The following is a 17292-nucleotide window of genomic DNA, read 5'->3' as shown; positions in this document are numbered from 1 at the left end:
AAGAACTTAAAACCTCAGAGCAGCTTCTTCTTTTCTTATTTACCGACCGACCGACCGCCGGGACTTGCCGCACTGAGGTAAGACCCGCTTCTTATATATAATATATAATTTATAATTAATAATACATAATATATATTATTAACGCTTAAATAAATACATAGTTTTGCTTTTAGAAACTAGATCAGGCATAACATTAAAACCACCTCCTTCTTTCTACACTCAGCTCCACTTACCATATAGAAGCACTTTGTAGTTCTACAATTACTGACTGTAGTCCATCTGTTTCTCTACATTCTTTGTTACCTTTCACCCTGTTCTTCAATGGTCAGGACCCCCACAGAGCAGGTGGATGATTCTCAGTACTGCACTGACACTGACATGGTGCTGGAATGAGTGGATCTAAACACCTCACTGTCACTGCTGGACTGAGAATAGTCCACCAACCAAAAATATCCAGCCAACAGCGCCCTGTGCCCACTGATGAAGGTCTAGAAGATGAGCGACTCAAACAGCAGCAATAGATGAGCGATCGTCTCTGACTTTACATCTACAAGGTGGACCAGCTAGATAGGAGTGGACAGTGAGTGGACAGTGAGTGGACACCAGCACAACACACACTAACACACCACCACCATATCGGTGTCACTGCAGTGCTAAGAATGATCCACCTGCTCAGTGGTGGTCCTGTGGGAGTCCTGACCATTGAAGAACAGCGTGAAACGGGGGTAACAAAGCATGTAGAGAAACAGATGGACTACAGTCAGTAATTGTAGAACTATAAAGTGCTTCTACAGGTCCTTCTCAGAAAATTAGCATATTGTGATAAAGTTCATTATTTTCCATAATGTAATGATAAAAATTAAACTTTCATATATTTTAGATTCATTGCACACCAACTGAAATATTTCAGGTCTTTTATTGTTTTAATACTGATGATTTTGGCATACAGCTCATGAAAACCCAAAATTCCTATCTCAAAAAATTAGCATATCATGAAAAGGTTCTCTAAACGAGCTATTAACCTAATCATCTGAATCAACGAATTAACTCTAAACACCTGCAAAAGATTCCTGAGGCTTTTAAAAACTCCCAGCCTGGTTCATTACTCAAAACTGCAATCATGGGTAAGACTGCCGACCTGACTGCTGTCCAGAAGGCCATCATTGACACCCTCAAGCAAGAGGGTAAGACACAGAAAGAAATTTCTGAACGAATAGGCTGTTCCCAGAGTGCTGTATCAAGGCACCTCAGTGGGAAGTCTGTGGGAAGGAAAAAGTGTGGCAGAAAACGCTGCACAACGAGAAGAGGTGACCGGACCCTGAGGAAGATTGTGGAGAAGGGCCGATTCCAGACCTTGGGGGACCTGCGGAAGCAGTGGACTGAGTCTGGAGTAGAAACATCCAGAGCCACCGTGCACAGGCGTGTGCAGGAAATGGGCTACAGGTGCCGCATTCCCCAGGTCAAGCCACTTTTGAACCAGAAACAGCGGCAGAAGCGCCTGACCTGGGCTACAGAGAAGCAGCACTGGACTGTTGCTCAGTGGTCCAAAGTACTGTTTTCGGAAATCAAGGTGCCAGAGTCTGGAGGAAGACTGGGGAGAAGGAAATGCCAAAATGCCTGAAGTCCAGTGTCAAGTACCCACAGTCAGTGATGGTCTGGGGTGCCATGTCAGCTGCTGGTGTTGGTCCACTGTGTTTTATCAAGGGCAGGGTCAATGCAGCTAGCTATCAGGAGATTTTGGAGCACTTCATGCTTCCATCTGCTGAAAAGCTTTATGGAGATGAAGATTTCATTTTTCAGCACGACCTGGCACCTGCTCACAGTGCCAAAACCACTGGTGAATGGTTTACTGACCATGGTATTACTGTGCTCAATTGGCCTGCCAACTCTCCTGACCTGAACCCCATAGAGAATCTGTGGGATATTGTGAAGAGAAAGTTGAGAGACACAAGACCCAACACTCTGGATGAGCTTAAGGCCGCTATCGAAGCATCCTGGGCCTCCATAACACCTCAGCAGTGCCACAGGCTGATTGCCTCCATGCCACGCCGCATTGAAGCAGTCATTTCTGCAAAAGGATTCCCCGACCAAGTATTGAGTGCATAACTGAACATAATTATTTGAAGGTTGACTTTTTTTGTATTAAAAACACTTTTCTTTTATTGGTCGGATGAAATATGCTAATTTTTTGAGATAGGAATTTTGGGTTTTCATGAGCTGTATGCCAAAATCATCAGTATTAAAACAATAAAAGACCTGAAATATTTCAGTTGGTGTGCAATGAATCTAAAATACATGAAAGTTTAATTTTTATCATTACATTATGGAAAATAATGAACTTTATCACAATATGCTAATTTTTTGAGAAGGACCTGTATATGGTAAGTGGAGCCGAGTGTAGAAACAAGGAGGTGGATTTATGGGAGAAATGAAGCTACACCCACCGTATAGATGCACCTCTTGTGTTTAGTGATCCGATCCCACTGGCCATATACACTATACTGTCAAAAGTATTGGGACACCTGACCATGAGCTTGTTGGTCATTCCATATACATCTGAAACCACTAAATATTGCAAGTAACATCATTTTCTCTTAACATTAAGGTGTACAGGCTGCACCGTCGACTAAAAATGGTCCTTCCAGTTCCTCTGCTGTTCCTGATCACGATTTCAGGTGAGTCTCGGGTGTGTGCCTTTCCAAACCGCTTATTTCTGGACTAATTATTAACGACGGAAAGATGCCGAATTCTGCTTCGTTAACTGACCGGTTTGTTCATGTGGTGTTCGCAGGAGTCGTGGATTCCCAGTACGGACGGTACGGGTATGTCAGATACACCAGGAGCTCCATCTGCACGTTAACAGGATCCACGGTGACCCTGGGCTGCTCCTACACTTATCCACCTCCTTATATACAGTTCAGTTTCTGGACCACAGAGCCGATGCCTTACGGCATGTTGCCCTCTGACCTGATTACAGACCCCCAGTACCGGGGTCGAGTCCGGTACCTCGGAGACATGATGCACGACTGCTCCATGATGCTGAGGGACGTGGTGGAGCAGGACGAGATGGTATACTTCTTCGTTATTGTACTGACGTCTGGAGAGGTGCATTATGAGGGTGGAGTTAATCTTTCTGTAACAGGTAAGATCTGACCAATCTACTGTTTATCAATCAATAACGAAAATAACCCACAATGATTAGCAAAGCAATACTGATGCCAGGATAAAAGGAGCAGAGCCCTTGGATGCCCCTTCCAGACTCATCCCTCACATTTGGGTGTAATATTCAAAAACGTCTTCTGCTGCTGTATTCTCGCCTATGTTGGGCCCCTAACTCTCCCGGCTCTAGAGGCCCATACAATCCAATCTGACCCCAACTTTCTATTAAGCCTAGATATGAAAAACAGAATATAATTGTGCCGTACAACGTGTTCCATCTGGCCCATATGATTATTATTATTATTATTAATTATTATTATTATTATTATTATTATTATTTTTATTATTATTATTATTATTATTATTGTTATTATTATTATTATTAATTATTATTATTATTATTATTATTATTATTATTATTATTGTTATTATTGTTATTAATTATTATTATTATTATTAATTATTATTATTATTATTATTATTATTATTATTACTATTATTATTATTACTATTATTATTATTATTATTATTATTAGTGTTGTTATTGTTATTGTTATTATTATTAATGTTGTTATTATATTATTATTATTAATGTTATTATTGTTATTATTATTAATGTTGTTATTACATTATTATTATTATTATTATTATTATTACTATTATAACTATTACTTTTATTATTGTTTTTATTACTATTATTACTATTGTAATTTTATTATTATTATTGTTATTATTGTTATTAATTATTATTATTATTGTTATTATTATTATTATTATTATTATTATTATTACTATTATTATTATTATTATTACTATTATTATTATTATTATTATTATTATTATTATTATTAGTGTTGTTATTGTTATTGTTATTATTATTAATGTTGTTATTATATTAATATTATTAATGTTATTATTGTTATTATTATTAATGTTGTTATTACATTATTATTATTATTATTATTACTATTATAACTATTACTTTTATTATTGTTTTTATTATTATTATTACTATTGTAATTTTATTATTATTATTATTATTATTATTTTTTTATTATTATTATTTTTTTATTATTATTGTTATTATTATTATTATTATTATTACTGTTATCATTAGTAGTAGTAGCAGTATTTTTTCATTGTTTTATTATTTATTATTTGTATGTGTTGTTATTATTATTATTATTATTATTATTTTTGTTGTTGTTATTATTATTATTACTATTATTATAAAAACTTTTTTATTATAAAGAAGCTTCTCAGGAGAGTTCTAGCTGAGAAGTTCACACAGAGATCGCTTTGTTTTATTACCGTGTCCGAATACTTTTGGCCATGTGGTGTGTGTGTGTGTGTGTGTGTGTGTCTGTGTGTGTGTGTGTGTGTGTGTGTGTGGAGCTTATAGCGCCTCATAATGATTTTAAACGACTAAATGTCGCCACCTGGTGGTAAGAAGAACCTTTATTGTCGTTATACTTGAGTACAACGAAATTTAGTTTGACACTCTCCAAAACATAAAAAGAAGATAAAGTATTTACAGAAACATATGGATATTTACATAGGATAACCAGTACAATTTAGAGTATGGATTTTAGATAAATAAAATAAATTATGGTTAAATGTATAGAAAGTGATTGTGCTCTGTGGAAATACCAGTTAAATTCCAAAAATTATTATTTGTTTTATTATTATTTTATGTTTAGATGAAAAACTGGTTTTATGTACTTGTGCAAATACGCAGTGTTCAAGTTCACAGTCTATGAGGTGTTGAGAGGGGTGATGGAGGCCACAGCTCTAGGGAAGAAGCTGTTCCTCAGTCTGTTCGTGTGTGCCCTGTACCTGACACAACAGCGTATCGCTTCTGTCTCCTCTGGGTCTCAGGTCTGCAGGTGGAGGTTAACATGGCTTTAGGAGCTGCAGTAACTCTCACCTGTACAAGCACCTGCACACTGACCGATTACCCAAGATTCACCTGGTACCTGGACGGGCAATATTCTCCCACTTACACCACCGACTCCAACAGGCTCTATCTACTGTCGGTCAGTAAGAGAGATTTCAGCAGTTACAGCTGTGGTTTACAGGGAAACAAATATCGCTCACCTGCTGTCCCTCTCAACATACAGTGTGAGTACCGATTCATCCATTCACCCTCATAAAGGTTCAGGAATATCTCTCTATATAAAGTATAATAACGTATACCCACAAGAAACAGGTAAACGGTGGCAATACAATCTTCTTCTTTATATTATTATTATTATTTTTGTTGTTGTTATCATTATATTATTATTATTATTATTATTGTTACTATTATCATAATTACTATTATTTTTATCATTAACATTATTATTTCTATTATTATTTTTATTATATTTTTAATATTATCATTATTATTACTATTATTAATAATATTATTATTATTATTATTACTGTTATTATTATTATTAATATTATTATTATTAATAATAATAATATTAATATTATTATTATTATCATTTTTATTATTATTACTGTTATTATTAATGTTAGTTATTATTTGTATTACTATTAATATTATTATTAGATAGATAGATACTTTATTTATCCCGAAGTAAATTATTGTCGTTGTTGTATTTTTTTTTTTTTTTTTTTTAGATATTAATATTATTATCATTATTATTATTATTATTATTACTATTATTATTAATATTAATGTTGATATTATTATTATTATTATTATTATTATTAATACTATTATTATTTTTATTGTTATTACTTTTATTATTATTATTATGATTATTATTACTTTTATTATGATTATTATTAATTATTAATATTATTATTATTATTATTATTACTGGTATTATTAGTATTTTTTATTATTAAATTATTTTATTATAAAAAATGAAAATAACTTTTTTGCTTTTTGTCGCTTCATTCAAACGTAACTTCGATTCTGCTATTTTCCTCAGATTCTCGGTTTACTGTCTCGGTGTCCGTTAGTCCCGCCGGTGACGTCCTGGAGGGCGGTGAGGTGACTCTGACCTGCGGCTGTGACGGTTACCCGCCTGCGCTGTACTATGACTGGTACAAGGACAATAACTTTGAACACAGCGGAGGGACCTACACCATTAGCAACGTCAGCTCGGCGGACAGCGGCGTGTACCGGTGCAACTGCAGTAACGGATATGACGAGCGGTTCGACTCCGTGATGCTAAACGTTTTGTGTAAGGCGTCGATTTTATTTCCTCGTCTCGTTCTCCCAGCAGTTCTCCCATCCCTAAACGATTCTTCAGTGTCGGTTCCAGATCCGCCGAGGAGCGTCGCCGTGTCCATCGTTCCATCCGCTGAGGCAGTAGAGGGCAGTTTGGTAGAGCTGACCTGCAGGGACGATGCTAACCCCCCCGCGGAGGACTACAGGTGGTACAAGAAAGGGGCTCTCAGAGGAGGAAGGAGAACCTTGACCATCAAGAGGATCCGCCTCGTTGACGCCGGGGAGTACAAGTGCTCGGCTGGGAACAAACACGGGAGCCGGTTCTCCGCCGCCATCCAGCTTAGCGTTCTGTGTAAGTCGCTGATGATGCTAGGTTATACAAATTACCATTCCACCAATTACTATAATAATTATTATTATTATCATTATTATTATTTTTATTATTATCATTATTATTATTATTATTATTTCCATTATTATTATTATTATTATTATTTGTTTATTATTGAATGATTTATTATTTATTATTATTATTGTTGTTTTTTATTATTAAATTATTTATTATTATTATTATTGTTTTTTATTATTAAATTATTTATTGTTTAATATTATTATTATTATTGTTGTTTTTTATAATTAAATTATTTATTATTTATTATTATTATTATTAATATTATTGGTATTATTTTTATTATTATTTGTATTTATTCAATAATGTTATGCACTGTAGACAGAGAAACGTGCAAATCCCTTGTGATCTTTAGTTGAGGAACATTGTTTTTCTACCCCCTCAAGATCCTCCGAAGAGTGCCTCGGCGTCCATCAGCCCCTCCGGCGACGTGACGGAAGGGAGTTCGGTGACCTTCAAGTGCAGCAGCGACGCCAACCCTCCGGTGGAGGACTACGCCTGGTACAAGGGGGGCGTCTTCCAGAGGGAAGGAAGGACCTACACCGTTAACCGCGTGGGTATCAAGGACAGCGGGGAGTACCGGTGCGAGGCCAAGAACCAGCACGGCGAGAAAACCTCCAACACGGCGACCCTGAGCGTCTTACGTGAGTCTTCCGATATTCCAACGATATCTTCCGCGACGGCGTCCGCTAACGTTCACTCTGTTATTTTCAGCTCAGAGGAATAACGTCTCGGTGTCCGTTCACCCGCCCGGCGACATAGTGGAGGGCGAGTCGGTGACACTGACCTGCAGCGGCGACGCTGACCCGCCCGTGACGGAGTACGCCTGGTACAAGGGGGCGGTCAGGAAAGGGAGCGGGAGGACGTACGGCGTCCACAGGATCAGTTCCAACGACAGCGGGGAGTACAAGTGCCGGGGCAGTAACCAACACGGAGACCAGTTCTCCATCGCCGTCCACCTCAACGTCCTGTGTGAGTCGACCCCTGCTGGCTGTTTGAGGCACTGCACAGAGACACTAATAGGCACTAATAGGGGCTCCTCTGTCAGCAAATCTGGGAATTGGATATGACTAAGTTGAGAGGGGAATGCATAAAAAAATCTTTGAATATAAGGGGCGTGTCTGAAAATTCGCACCGGCTCCGTTTGGTGAATTTAAATAAAAAGAAACGATTCATTTCTTTTAAATCGATTCTAAACTACAGAGCATCAATCAGCACCAAAACATCATCACATGTGCGTTTCTGTATTTGTCCACCTGTAGATCCTCCGAAGAGCGTCGCGGTGTCCGTCCAGCCCTCCGACGACATAACGAAAGGAACCTCCGTGGTCCTGACGTGCAGCGGCGACGCCAACCCGCCCCCGCCTGCCAAGAGCTACACCTGGTACAAAGATGGCGCCTTGCTGGGCAGAGGACGGACCTTCAGAGTCGACGGATTCGTCCCCGAGGACGCCGGAGAGTACGAGTGCAAGTCCGCCAACGCCTACGGATCCCGGCGTTCCGACCTCGTGTCGCTACGCCTCAGCTGTAAGAGCTCGCCCGCTCGGGTACGGTGCGGTACGGACGGGGTGGAACCCGGGCGCGGCCTCTGATCCTCGTGTCGCTTCTGTTCTTTCAGATCCGCCCCGGAACGTCTCGGTGTCCGTGAGTCCGTCTGGGGAGATAACGGAGGGCGGGTCGGTGACGCTGACCTGCAGGGGTGATGCTAACCCGCCGGTGAGGGAGTACGCCTGGTTTAAGGGTGCAGCCAAAATAGGGACGGGAAGGATTTACAGCATTAACAGGACCAGCTCCGGGGACAGCGGGGAGTACAAGTGCCAGGCCGGTAACGAACAGGGATACCAGTTCTCCGTCGGCGTTCGTCTTAACGTTTTATGTGAGTTATTGAGGTGTGTGACCCTCCTTCTTGATCCCGGGTTTGGGACCTGCACTGACAGCGAGCGCACTGACAGTATGGGCAAAAGTATTCGGATGCCCCTTTTAATCAGTGTGTTTCAGCCATAACAGTCTCTAACAGGCGTAATGAATCAATCATATAAAGGAAACAGGCTTCCGACTGTGCAGTAACAGTTTAGGGAAGGTCCTTGACCAGGAGGTCCCATGACCTCAATCTGGGACGAACCGGAACGTCAACTGATCGATCAGCTTCCAGCCATACGTACAAATGCTGTCTTCTGTACAGTGACAGATATGGGGCTTGAACCCACAGCCTTCTGATTACTAGTCCCAAACATTTACATATACACCATTTATTAGAAGCTTTGACTTACAATTGGGGCACTTCAGGGTTAGGGGCCTTGCTCAGGGGCCCAACAGTAACAGATATGGGGCATGAACCCACAGCCTTCTGATTACTAGTCCTCAACATTTACATATACACCATTTATTAGAAGCTTTGACTTACAATTGGGGCACTTCAGGGTTAGGGGCCTTGCTCAGGGGCCCAACAGTAACAGATATGGGGCATGAACCCACAGCCTTCTGATTACTAGTCCTGAACATTTACATATACAGCATTTATGAGAAGCTTTGATCGATACCGTCGGTGCAAACGCCCGACCGGTTGATAGCACCTCTGAGATTCGAACCCCGACCAGAATAAACCATTTATTATTTTCTGTTCTAGTTTCTCCATCCTCAGGAAACACTGTTTACGTTTCCGTGGGGATCGTCTGCGCTGTTGTGGCGGCTCTGTTATTGGTGTTCTCCTGCACGAGGTAAATACAAGTGGCGTGTGTGTGTGTGTGTGTGTGTGTGTGTGTGTGTGTGTGTGTGTGTGTGTGTGTGTGTGTGTGTGTGTGTGTGTGTGTGTGTGTGTGTGTGTGTGTGTGTGAGTTTTTGCACTACAGATTTATCTCCATTATTACGCATCAATCTACAATCAAAATAAATAAAATATAATACGAATAAAATACAAATAAATAAAATAAATAAATGTAAATTAAATAAATTCATTAAAATAAATAAAATAAAATAAAATAAAAATTAATTAATTAAAACAATAAATAAATAAAATACTAAAATAAATAATAAAATTAAAATTAATAAACAAATTAATAAAAGCAATAATTTCCCTCAGGATTAATAAAGTATCTATCTTTCTGTTTACAATCAATCACTCAAAACGACAACGTGAATTTCATTTATTAATAATCAGTATTTTTTTCTGAACACAGATGGAAGAGGCAGCAGAGGAATCGGCATGATTACGAGGTGAGTCGTGATTCTAATACAATTATACGGTTTAATAATAATAATATTAATTACAGTAATAATAATAATAACAATAATAATAATAATAATAATAGTAAATGATTATAATAATGATAATAATAAAAAAATAATTATAATAATAATAATAGTAATAATAATAACAATATATGATAATAAATGATAATAATAATAACAATAATAATAATAATAATAACAATAATAATAATAACAATAATAATATTAATAACAACAATAATAATAATAGTAAATGATAATAATAATAATAATAGTAATAATAATAAATAATAATAATAATAATAACAACAACAATAATAACAATAATAATAATAATAGTAAATGATAATAATAATAATAATAGTAAATGATAATAATAATAATAGTAATAATAATAATAATAACAATAATAGTAATAATAATAATAATAACAATAATAGTAATAATAATAGTAAATGATTATAATAATGAAAATAATAATAATACAATAATAATATATAATAATTGGACTGGTGACTTGTCAGGAGTGTTAACTAAACAGACGATGAACGCTCGTGTTCTCTCTGCAGAACGATAATCCTCACACCGACAGCCGGACACACACCCCTCTAAACAACCTGTCCATGCCCCCCATGGACACGTCCAGCGCTCCTGCGGTAAGTAGCCCCGACAACAAACTGTTCGTACGTTCAAAATCAATCAAAACAGTTCCCCAAAAAATCCCCAGTTCTCCTGTATTTCCTGTCTCACACAGAGAACTCAGCCCGGTCCTCCTGATGACACGTACACGGCCCTGGATCCTCGAACCATCAGCCCCGATTACGCAACTCTGGTCGTGAGTACAGCTCTGTATAATAAACACGTAGCAAATATTCATTATAGCTTACATAAACAGAGCCGTAAACTCTGAACACGACTGGTCTAGACTTAGATGATTATTATTACATGTTCTTTTAATTTTAGTGTCATGTGACGTCACACTGCAGGACAGTTTATGTTACATTCTGCATATAAACCTTCACACATCGTTTCAGCAGGCACGACGGGCGGAACTGGTCATAAAGTTAGCACCGATAACAAAGCCCAGCCATTTGGAAGATCTATCTGTCTATCGAATTACTATTTCATGGACGAGAGACCATTCGTGTTACCCAGTGGTCAACGTTAAGTCAGGAATTGTAAGTACAGTGAAGGAATAGCTGTAGGTGGACGGTGGATTGGAGGCAGATTTTAAACGTACCACCAGCTTGAGTGTATTTAGGTCAGGAGATCTGAATTGTGTGTTCTACCTTGTGCTTGTTATGAAAGTGTGTGTGTGTGTGTGTGTGTGTGGCCCGGTCACATTTCTGTATGTTTTTCTTTATTATCTAGACTGTGAAGAACCGACACTGAGATGATCCACCCTTCAACTAATGAAACAGACCTGACCAGCAATATGACGCGTCTATAGTATATAGTAAATATAAATAAGTCTATAGTATATATAAAATGCTATTTTTCATTTATAAATCTTATTGTTAAATATGAAGGTGTGAGTAAAGCAGAACATTTGGGACGTGTTTTGATTGAAAGTAATAATGACATTTGCAGTGTAAAATACTCCTAAAACTATTTTTCACCTGATATTTATATATTTAGCACATATTATTCATGCATTTCTCGATATATTTGTTAATAAGTACGTTTGTAAATAATTTGGATGATTGTACAAAAAAAAATGCAATTTTTGTAATTCTATTAAACATTTTAAGCATCTTGTTGGGATTTTTTTCTAAAAACATTAAATTTCTCCTCATTACACTATTCATAACTCTTTATTACACTATTCATTAAGTCAAGTCAAGTCAACTTTATTTATATAGCGCTTTTTACAATAGACATTGTCTCAAAGCAACTTTACAAAATCCAGGACCAACAGATACAAAAACCCCTGTTGAGCAAGCCGAGGGCGACTGTGGCTCAGCAGGGCCCGTCCTTCTTGGGTGGTCTGGAGGAAACTTTAAATAAGTAGAATTTACACAAATCATACAAACAGAATTAAATGAACTAAAAGTTATAACTGGTAATAAATAAATAAATAAATAAATAAATAAATAAATAAATAATAATAGAGTTGTTATTCGCTCTAGTCTTCAATAAAGTCTGTAGTGAGTTCTTGTCATTCTTGGTGCAATTACGCCAGATCCGTCACATCCGGCAGGAGCAGCATCGTTGGCACTGCAGTCTCGACTTCAATCTTTAACCTCGGCGGGTAAACAGGTTTCCATCAGAACGCCCTCAGGGTAAAACAATAGAGAATGTAGTTAATAATGTACAATTACAGTGAGTTTTACACTCCGGCAGCCCTAATTATTACAGCAGAACTAAAAGGGAGAGCGAGCAGGTAACAAGGTCATGAAGGCTTTCACAGGACATCAGCGTCCACCTCTCCTACCAAAACCAGAGTGATCAGACAAGAGAGGCAGAACGACAGCGACCCAACATCCCTGATCACCACAAGTTTCAATCACCAAGAACCAAGAACATGTAGCGCTTTAATGAATACTCTTATTACAATGAATACTTTTATTTAATGAATTACTCTTTATTACACTATTCATGACTCTTTATTACACTATTCATTACTCTTTATTACACTATTCATGACACTATTCATTACAGTATTCATTCCTCTTTATTACACTATTCATGACTCTTTATTACACTATTCATTACTCTTTATTACACTATTCATTACTCTTTATTACACTATTCATGACACTATTTATTACAGTATTCATTCCTCTTTATTACACTATTCATTACTCTTTATTACACTATTCATTACTCTTTATTACACTATTCATGACTCTTTATTACACTATTCATGACACTATTCATTACAGTATTCATTCCTCTTTATTACACTATTCATTACTCTTTATTACACTATTCATTACTCTTTATTACACTATTCATGACTCTTTATTACACTATTCATGACACTATTTATTACACTATTCATTACTCTTTATTACACTATTCATGACACTATTTATTACACTATTCATTACTCTTTATTACACTATTCATGACACTATTCATGACACTATTCATTACTCTTTATTACACTATTCATGACACTATTTATTACACTATTCATTACTCTTTATTACACTATTCATGACTCTTTATTACACTTCATGACACTATTCATTACACTATTCATTACTCTTTATTACACTATTCATGACTCTTTATTACACTATTCATGACACTATTTATTACACTATTCATTACTCTTTATTACACTATTCATGACTCTTTATTACACTTCATGACTATTCATTACACTATTCATTACTCTTTATTACACTATTCATGACTCTTTATTACACTTCATGACTATTCATTACACTATTCATTACTCTTTATTACACTATTCATGACTCTTTATTACACTATTCATGACACTATTCATTACAGTATTCATTACTCTTTATTACACTGTTTATTACACTATTCATTACAGTATTTATTACACTATTTCCAATTAAATATCTCTAAAAGACCATTTACAAACCACTGTGTTTAGTGAGATATTAATGCATAAAGCTGCACGTCACTTGGAGGCAAATTGGGACAAAATTAGACGTAACTAAACGTTACAGTGTCCCAAAGTGCATAATAAATATTATTATCTAATAGGATGCTGCTTCGGGACACAATGTGGTCACATTATTAAACCTGTGCATGGTTTAAAGTTGGTAGTCAACTTGCGTGTAGTATCTGGCAACCCGGTGCAACGAGGGGATTCGAGAGATACCTGGCCACCCTGTGGAGGAGGCAGGATCCGAGCCGTTTCACCAGCCCGAGAGTTTCCGTCTCCCCTGGGCGTTACGCTGTTACACACGAAGCCTCAGTTTGCTGTCATGTCGAACAATAACGCCACCAGTACCAGCCTGGCTGTGGCCCACAAGACCGTTAAACAACTGCGACTGGAGGCGAGTGTCCGCCGGATCCACGTAAGTGCGAACTTAAACTAAATAAAAGTTGAAATCATCCGAAGCTCAAATGACTTCCAGCGCCCTACGCAGTGCACTGCAAATGAGGCGTACTAAGCTCCCTACCTAGTGCACTAGCAGTCTGAAACACAGGGATTTGGGATGCAGCCTGAAGAGTTTTTCACTAAAGCTAACTTAGAATAGCATGTGCTAGCTAACAAACACTGTCAAAGTAACCAATTTGACCAGTTTATCAATGTTTTAATACGCGAACATTGTTTAAAACACTTCAAATATTATATCTGTATTTATTTTTTTATTTTAATACGGAAACTGGAGTAATAATTAAAGAACGCGAACTATCTGTGAGGCAGTGAGTGCATACTACTCTACTAGGTAGTATGCTACATTAGTGCGCTATTACTAGTGTGTGTACTCGTCTCACATACTGCTTAGTATGTTAGTATGCACTTAGGCGTCAAGATGCATTGTTTACTGTACACAAAGCACACAGAACGACCTAAAATAAGGAATAAAATACATATTTAAACATGTAAACTCACTGAATGATGGATATTTAGGTTTTATCTATCTCACATTAGATCAGGTTCTTTATTTAAATAGTTAAATAGAGAATAGTTGCAAAAATACATAGAAAATGCTAAACATTTTGATATTTTAAAATATTTTAATGTATTTAAGTCTTTTTTATTTACTAATTAAACTCCAGTGTATATAAAAAGGATTATCGAGTGTTGTTTATAATATTTCTGCACCTTTTCCCCACCCAGGTCTCTCAAGCAGCCACAGATCTAAAGAACTTCTGCCTCCAGAACGCCTATAAGGACCCCCTGCTGATGGGCGTGCCGTCCGGCGATAACCCCTTCCGCCCTCCCAAATCGTGCGGCCTGCTGTAAGGTACCACAAAATCTCGTTTCCGGTGTCCGAATACTTTCGGCCATATAGTGTAATAGTGCACTTTACATCTGCAACTGTGAATTTGAATGTCTACGTCGAATCACGTACGTTAACCCTATAATGCCCATCGTATCATATTTGATACATGAGTTTTAGAGACCTCTCTGTCATCAATCAGTGACCCACCTGTTGTTGCATGGATGTTTTAACCAACTTTGTGTAATACAAGGTTAAAAGACTTGATTCTTTACAATTTATATTGTTATAAAATCGTGTTGAATATGTGTGTATCAAATTATATACAGCCGGTATTTACGGCAAATATGCGTTTTATCCATTAAATGAACAGACGCACTTTTTATCTTTCACAGGTGACGACTGAAAGCCGATGACGGTCGACTGAACGGACTGGATCACTACACACACGCACACACACACACACACACACACTTTCCATAGTTGTAGGAACTCTTACTGTGTTCGTATCTGAAAAAGCTGATCCTACAGCACGTCCAATCCATGTGTATTTATTGCAGTTCACATCAAAGTCAGTAATAAGAAATAAAGTCAATAATAAAGTCCAGACCGGGGGAGAAGGAAGCGTCCACGATTTAACTGATCTAACGATTAGCTGAAGCAGGGAGGTCTAACATTTAAGCATGAAATATCACATCGTCAATAGGAAGTTCCTTGATGCTAATCTGAAGCCGTATCGTTACAAGATAAAGAGATGCAGAGTGAGATAATGGGCCGACTCCGGGGCCACTCGCCCTAGTTTATTTATTCTTCTTTGTCTGGTTAAGGTCAAAACACTGGGTCCGATCACTCGGCGTCAAATTCATTCATTCATTCATTCATTTCAGTGGGCGCAAGGCACACAGTAACACCCTGGACGGGACGCCAGTCCGTCACAGGGCACACACCCATTCACCTACAGGGCAAATCAGTGTCTCCAATTGACCTGACTTGCACGTCTTTGGACTGTGGGAGGAAACCGGAGCTCCCGGAGGAAACCCACGCCGACACTGGGAGAACATGCAAACTCCGCACAGTGGGGCGACAGTGCTACCCACTTAGTATACAGCTCCGTATTCTTGCGTAGAATAACAGCAGTGCAAAGGAGTCTGGGAAATGTAGTCAGTAATACATTGTGAAGCCTGTAACCAATCGCTGCAGTATTTCTAAATTAGTTTTTATCTTAACTGAACCTTTTTAATCACTGATTTAGATCAGTGTGTAGAAATTCTCAGCTTTTATATGAAGAAAATATTTCATTTTATTAGATCCATCATTTCAAATCGTGTGTTGTTTTATTGTAATGTATTTGCAGTGAGACGGGTGGTGTTGGGTCACTGTACTGTTAGTGTAGTTTGGATTAATATCGTGAAGATTGTGTGTTCTGTTCTCTTAGTCTCTTAGTTTAGTTTAAATATTCTTTTTTTAATATCACCCACCTCCACCTAACCCTAGATTCACTTCGGAGTCTCCAAACTGGGGGAACTTGCTCTATATGGTCACTTACGATATGAAAACCCTGTATGTATCTAGTTTATCTTGGCCTGGTCCACCATTGGTCTTCAAGTGCCTTTAAGAGCGACCGACTTCACAGCCTCCTGGTCCATTCATGAAAGGCAATAACTGTGTGTGGAGACTCTTCAATCGTCCTGTAGAACGTGATGCACTTTGGGTGGTATTAGTACTGACTAACAGATTCACTTGATGCCAATAAGGACAGAAAGCCTAGTGCTTTTTAATTAGGTGATTATTAAAATATTGACCTGTGCTGACGAGAGATCTACCACTGAGATGGACTTCCAACACCAGCAGACGTAGGCACAGCTTACAAGAGGACACCAGCATTTCAATTTCCCAAAAATATATCATGTTTGAAGACTATTTTTCTATTAATACGTGATTATTAGGGTGCTTTGTATTGTTCTGTATTTGTTACACTTTAGAAATCTTGTTCACCAAGTTTGACTGAGTTTTTTTCTGTTTTTGTTTGAATGTTCGTGTTCAATAAAGTGCAAAATCTAATGGATTTATTTGTCTTGGACTGTGATTGTCTTTATATTTAAATATTTTGATTTAAAGCCTAAATTGGGTGGAAGATGAATAATGAAACTTCATCTCAAGTGCTTCGCATCGATGCTCGTCATTAATTTTCCTCAATCGACGAACTTTGCAGCCGTTTGTGCATGAACTCTGGGTTTGTAAATGTAAAGCGACTCATCTAAAGAGACCTACAATTGTAAATGATACAATGCGAGCTCAGTGTTAAGGGCCTTGTTCAGGGGCCCAGTATCTGAACCGCTAAGCCACCCCTGCTCTTAGGATTTACATTTTCGATGTTTAGCAGACACTTATCCAAAGTGTCTTGCAGTACTGTTGCTCAAGGGCCCAACAGTG

General features: G+C 37.6%; 2 protein-coding genes across 3 annotated transcripts; both read left to right on the top strand.

Annotated features, from left to right (window-relative positions):
* Positions 1-2632: 2632 nt before the first annotated feature.
* Positions 2633-11531, top strand: LOC134328488 (B-cell receptor CD22-like). Its single transcript, XM_063009580.1, has 13 exons — positions 2633-2675; positions 2792-3142; positions 5038-5280; positions 6105-6698; positions 7142-7399; positions 7470-7727; positions 8018-8281; positions 8373-8630; positions 9381-9471; positions 9931-9967; positions 10552-10638; positions 10737-10817; positions 11354-11531. Exons 1-13 carry the CDS (start codon positions 2633-2635, stop codon positions 11372-11374), a joined length of 2586 nt encoding a protein of 861 aa, XP_062865650.1. The 3' UTR covers positions 11375-11531.
* A 2263-nt stretch (positions 11532-13794) lies between these two features.
* si:ch211-286b5.5 (uncharacterized protein LOC100003596 homolog) lies at positions 13795-16924 on the top strand. 2 transcript variants are annotated; one of them, XM_063010775.1, is made up of 3 exons: positions 13795-13986; positions 14757-14878; positions 15255-16924. In XM_063010775.1, exons 1-3 carry the CDS (start codon positions 13894-13896, stop codon positions 15256-15258), a joined length of 219 nt encoding a protein of 72 aa, XP_062866845.1. In that variant the 5' UTR covers positions 13795-13893; the 3' UTR covers positions 15259-16924. The 2 variants fall into 2 exon arrangements, with proteins under 2 accessions (XP_062866845.1, XP_062866844.1); XM_063010774.1 differs by having other exon boundaries at positions 14757-14883.
* Positions 16925-17292: the final 368 nt, after the last annotated feature.

This window comes from Trichomycterus rosablanca, chromosome 15 (genome assembly GCF_030014385.1).
Source record: "Trichomycterus rosablanca isolate fTriRos1 chromosome 15, fTriRos1.hap1, whole genome shotgun sequence".
NCBI classification, from domain to species: Eukaryota; Metazoa; Chordata; class Actinopteri; order Siluriformes; family Trichomycteridae; genus Trichomycterus; species Trichomycterus rosablanca.
Note: the sequence above shows the minus strand (reverse complement) of the source record. Positions and strands in the feature narration are given on the sequence as shown.

Coding starts and splice junctions, on each gene's coding strand:
- si:ch211-286b5.5 (XM_063010775.1), top strand. CDS start 13,894: ATGTCGAACAATAACGCCACCAGTACCAGCCTGGCTGTGGCCCACAAG. Junction 13,987..14,756: donor CGAGTGTCCGCCGGATCCAC/GTAAGTGCGAAC, acceptor TTCCCCACCCAG/GTCTCTCAAGCAGCCACAGA.
- LOC134328488 (XM_063009580.1), top strand. CDS start 2,633: ATGGTCCTTCCAGTTCCTCTGCTGTTCCTGATCACGATTTCAG. Junction 2,676..2,791: donor GTTCCTGATCACGATTTCAG/GTGAGTCTCGGG, acceptor TGGTGTTCGCAG/GAGTCGTGGATTCCCAGTAC. Junction 10,818..11,353: donor CCGATTACGCAACTCTGGTC/GTGAGTACAGCT, acceptor TTTATTATCTAG/ACTGTGAAGAACCGACACTG.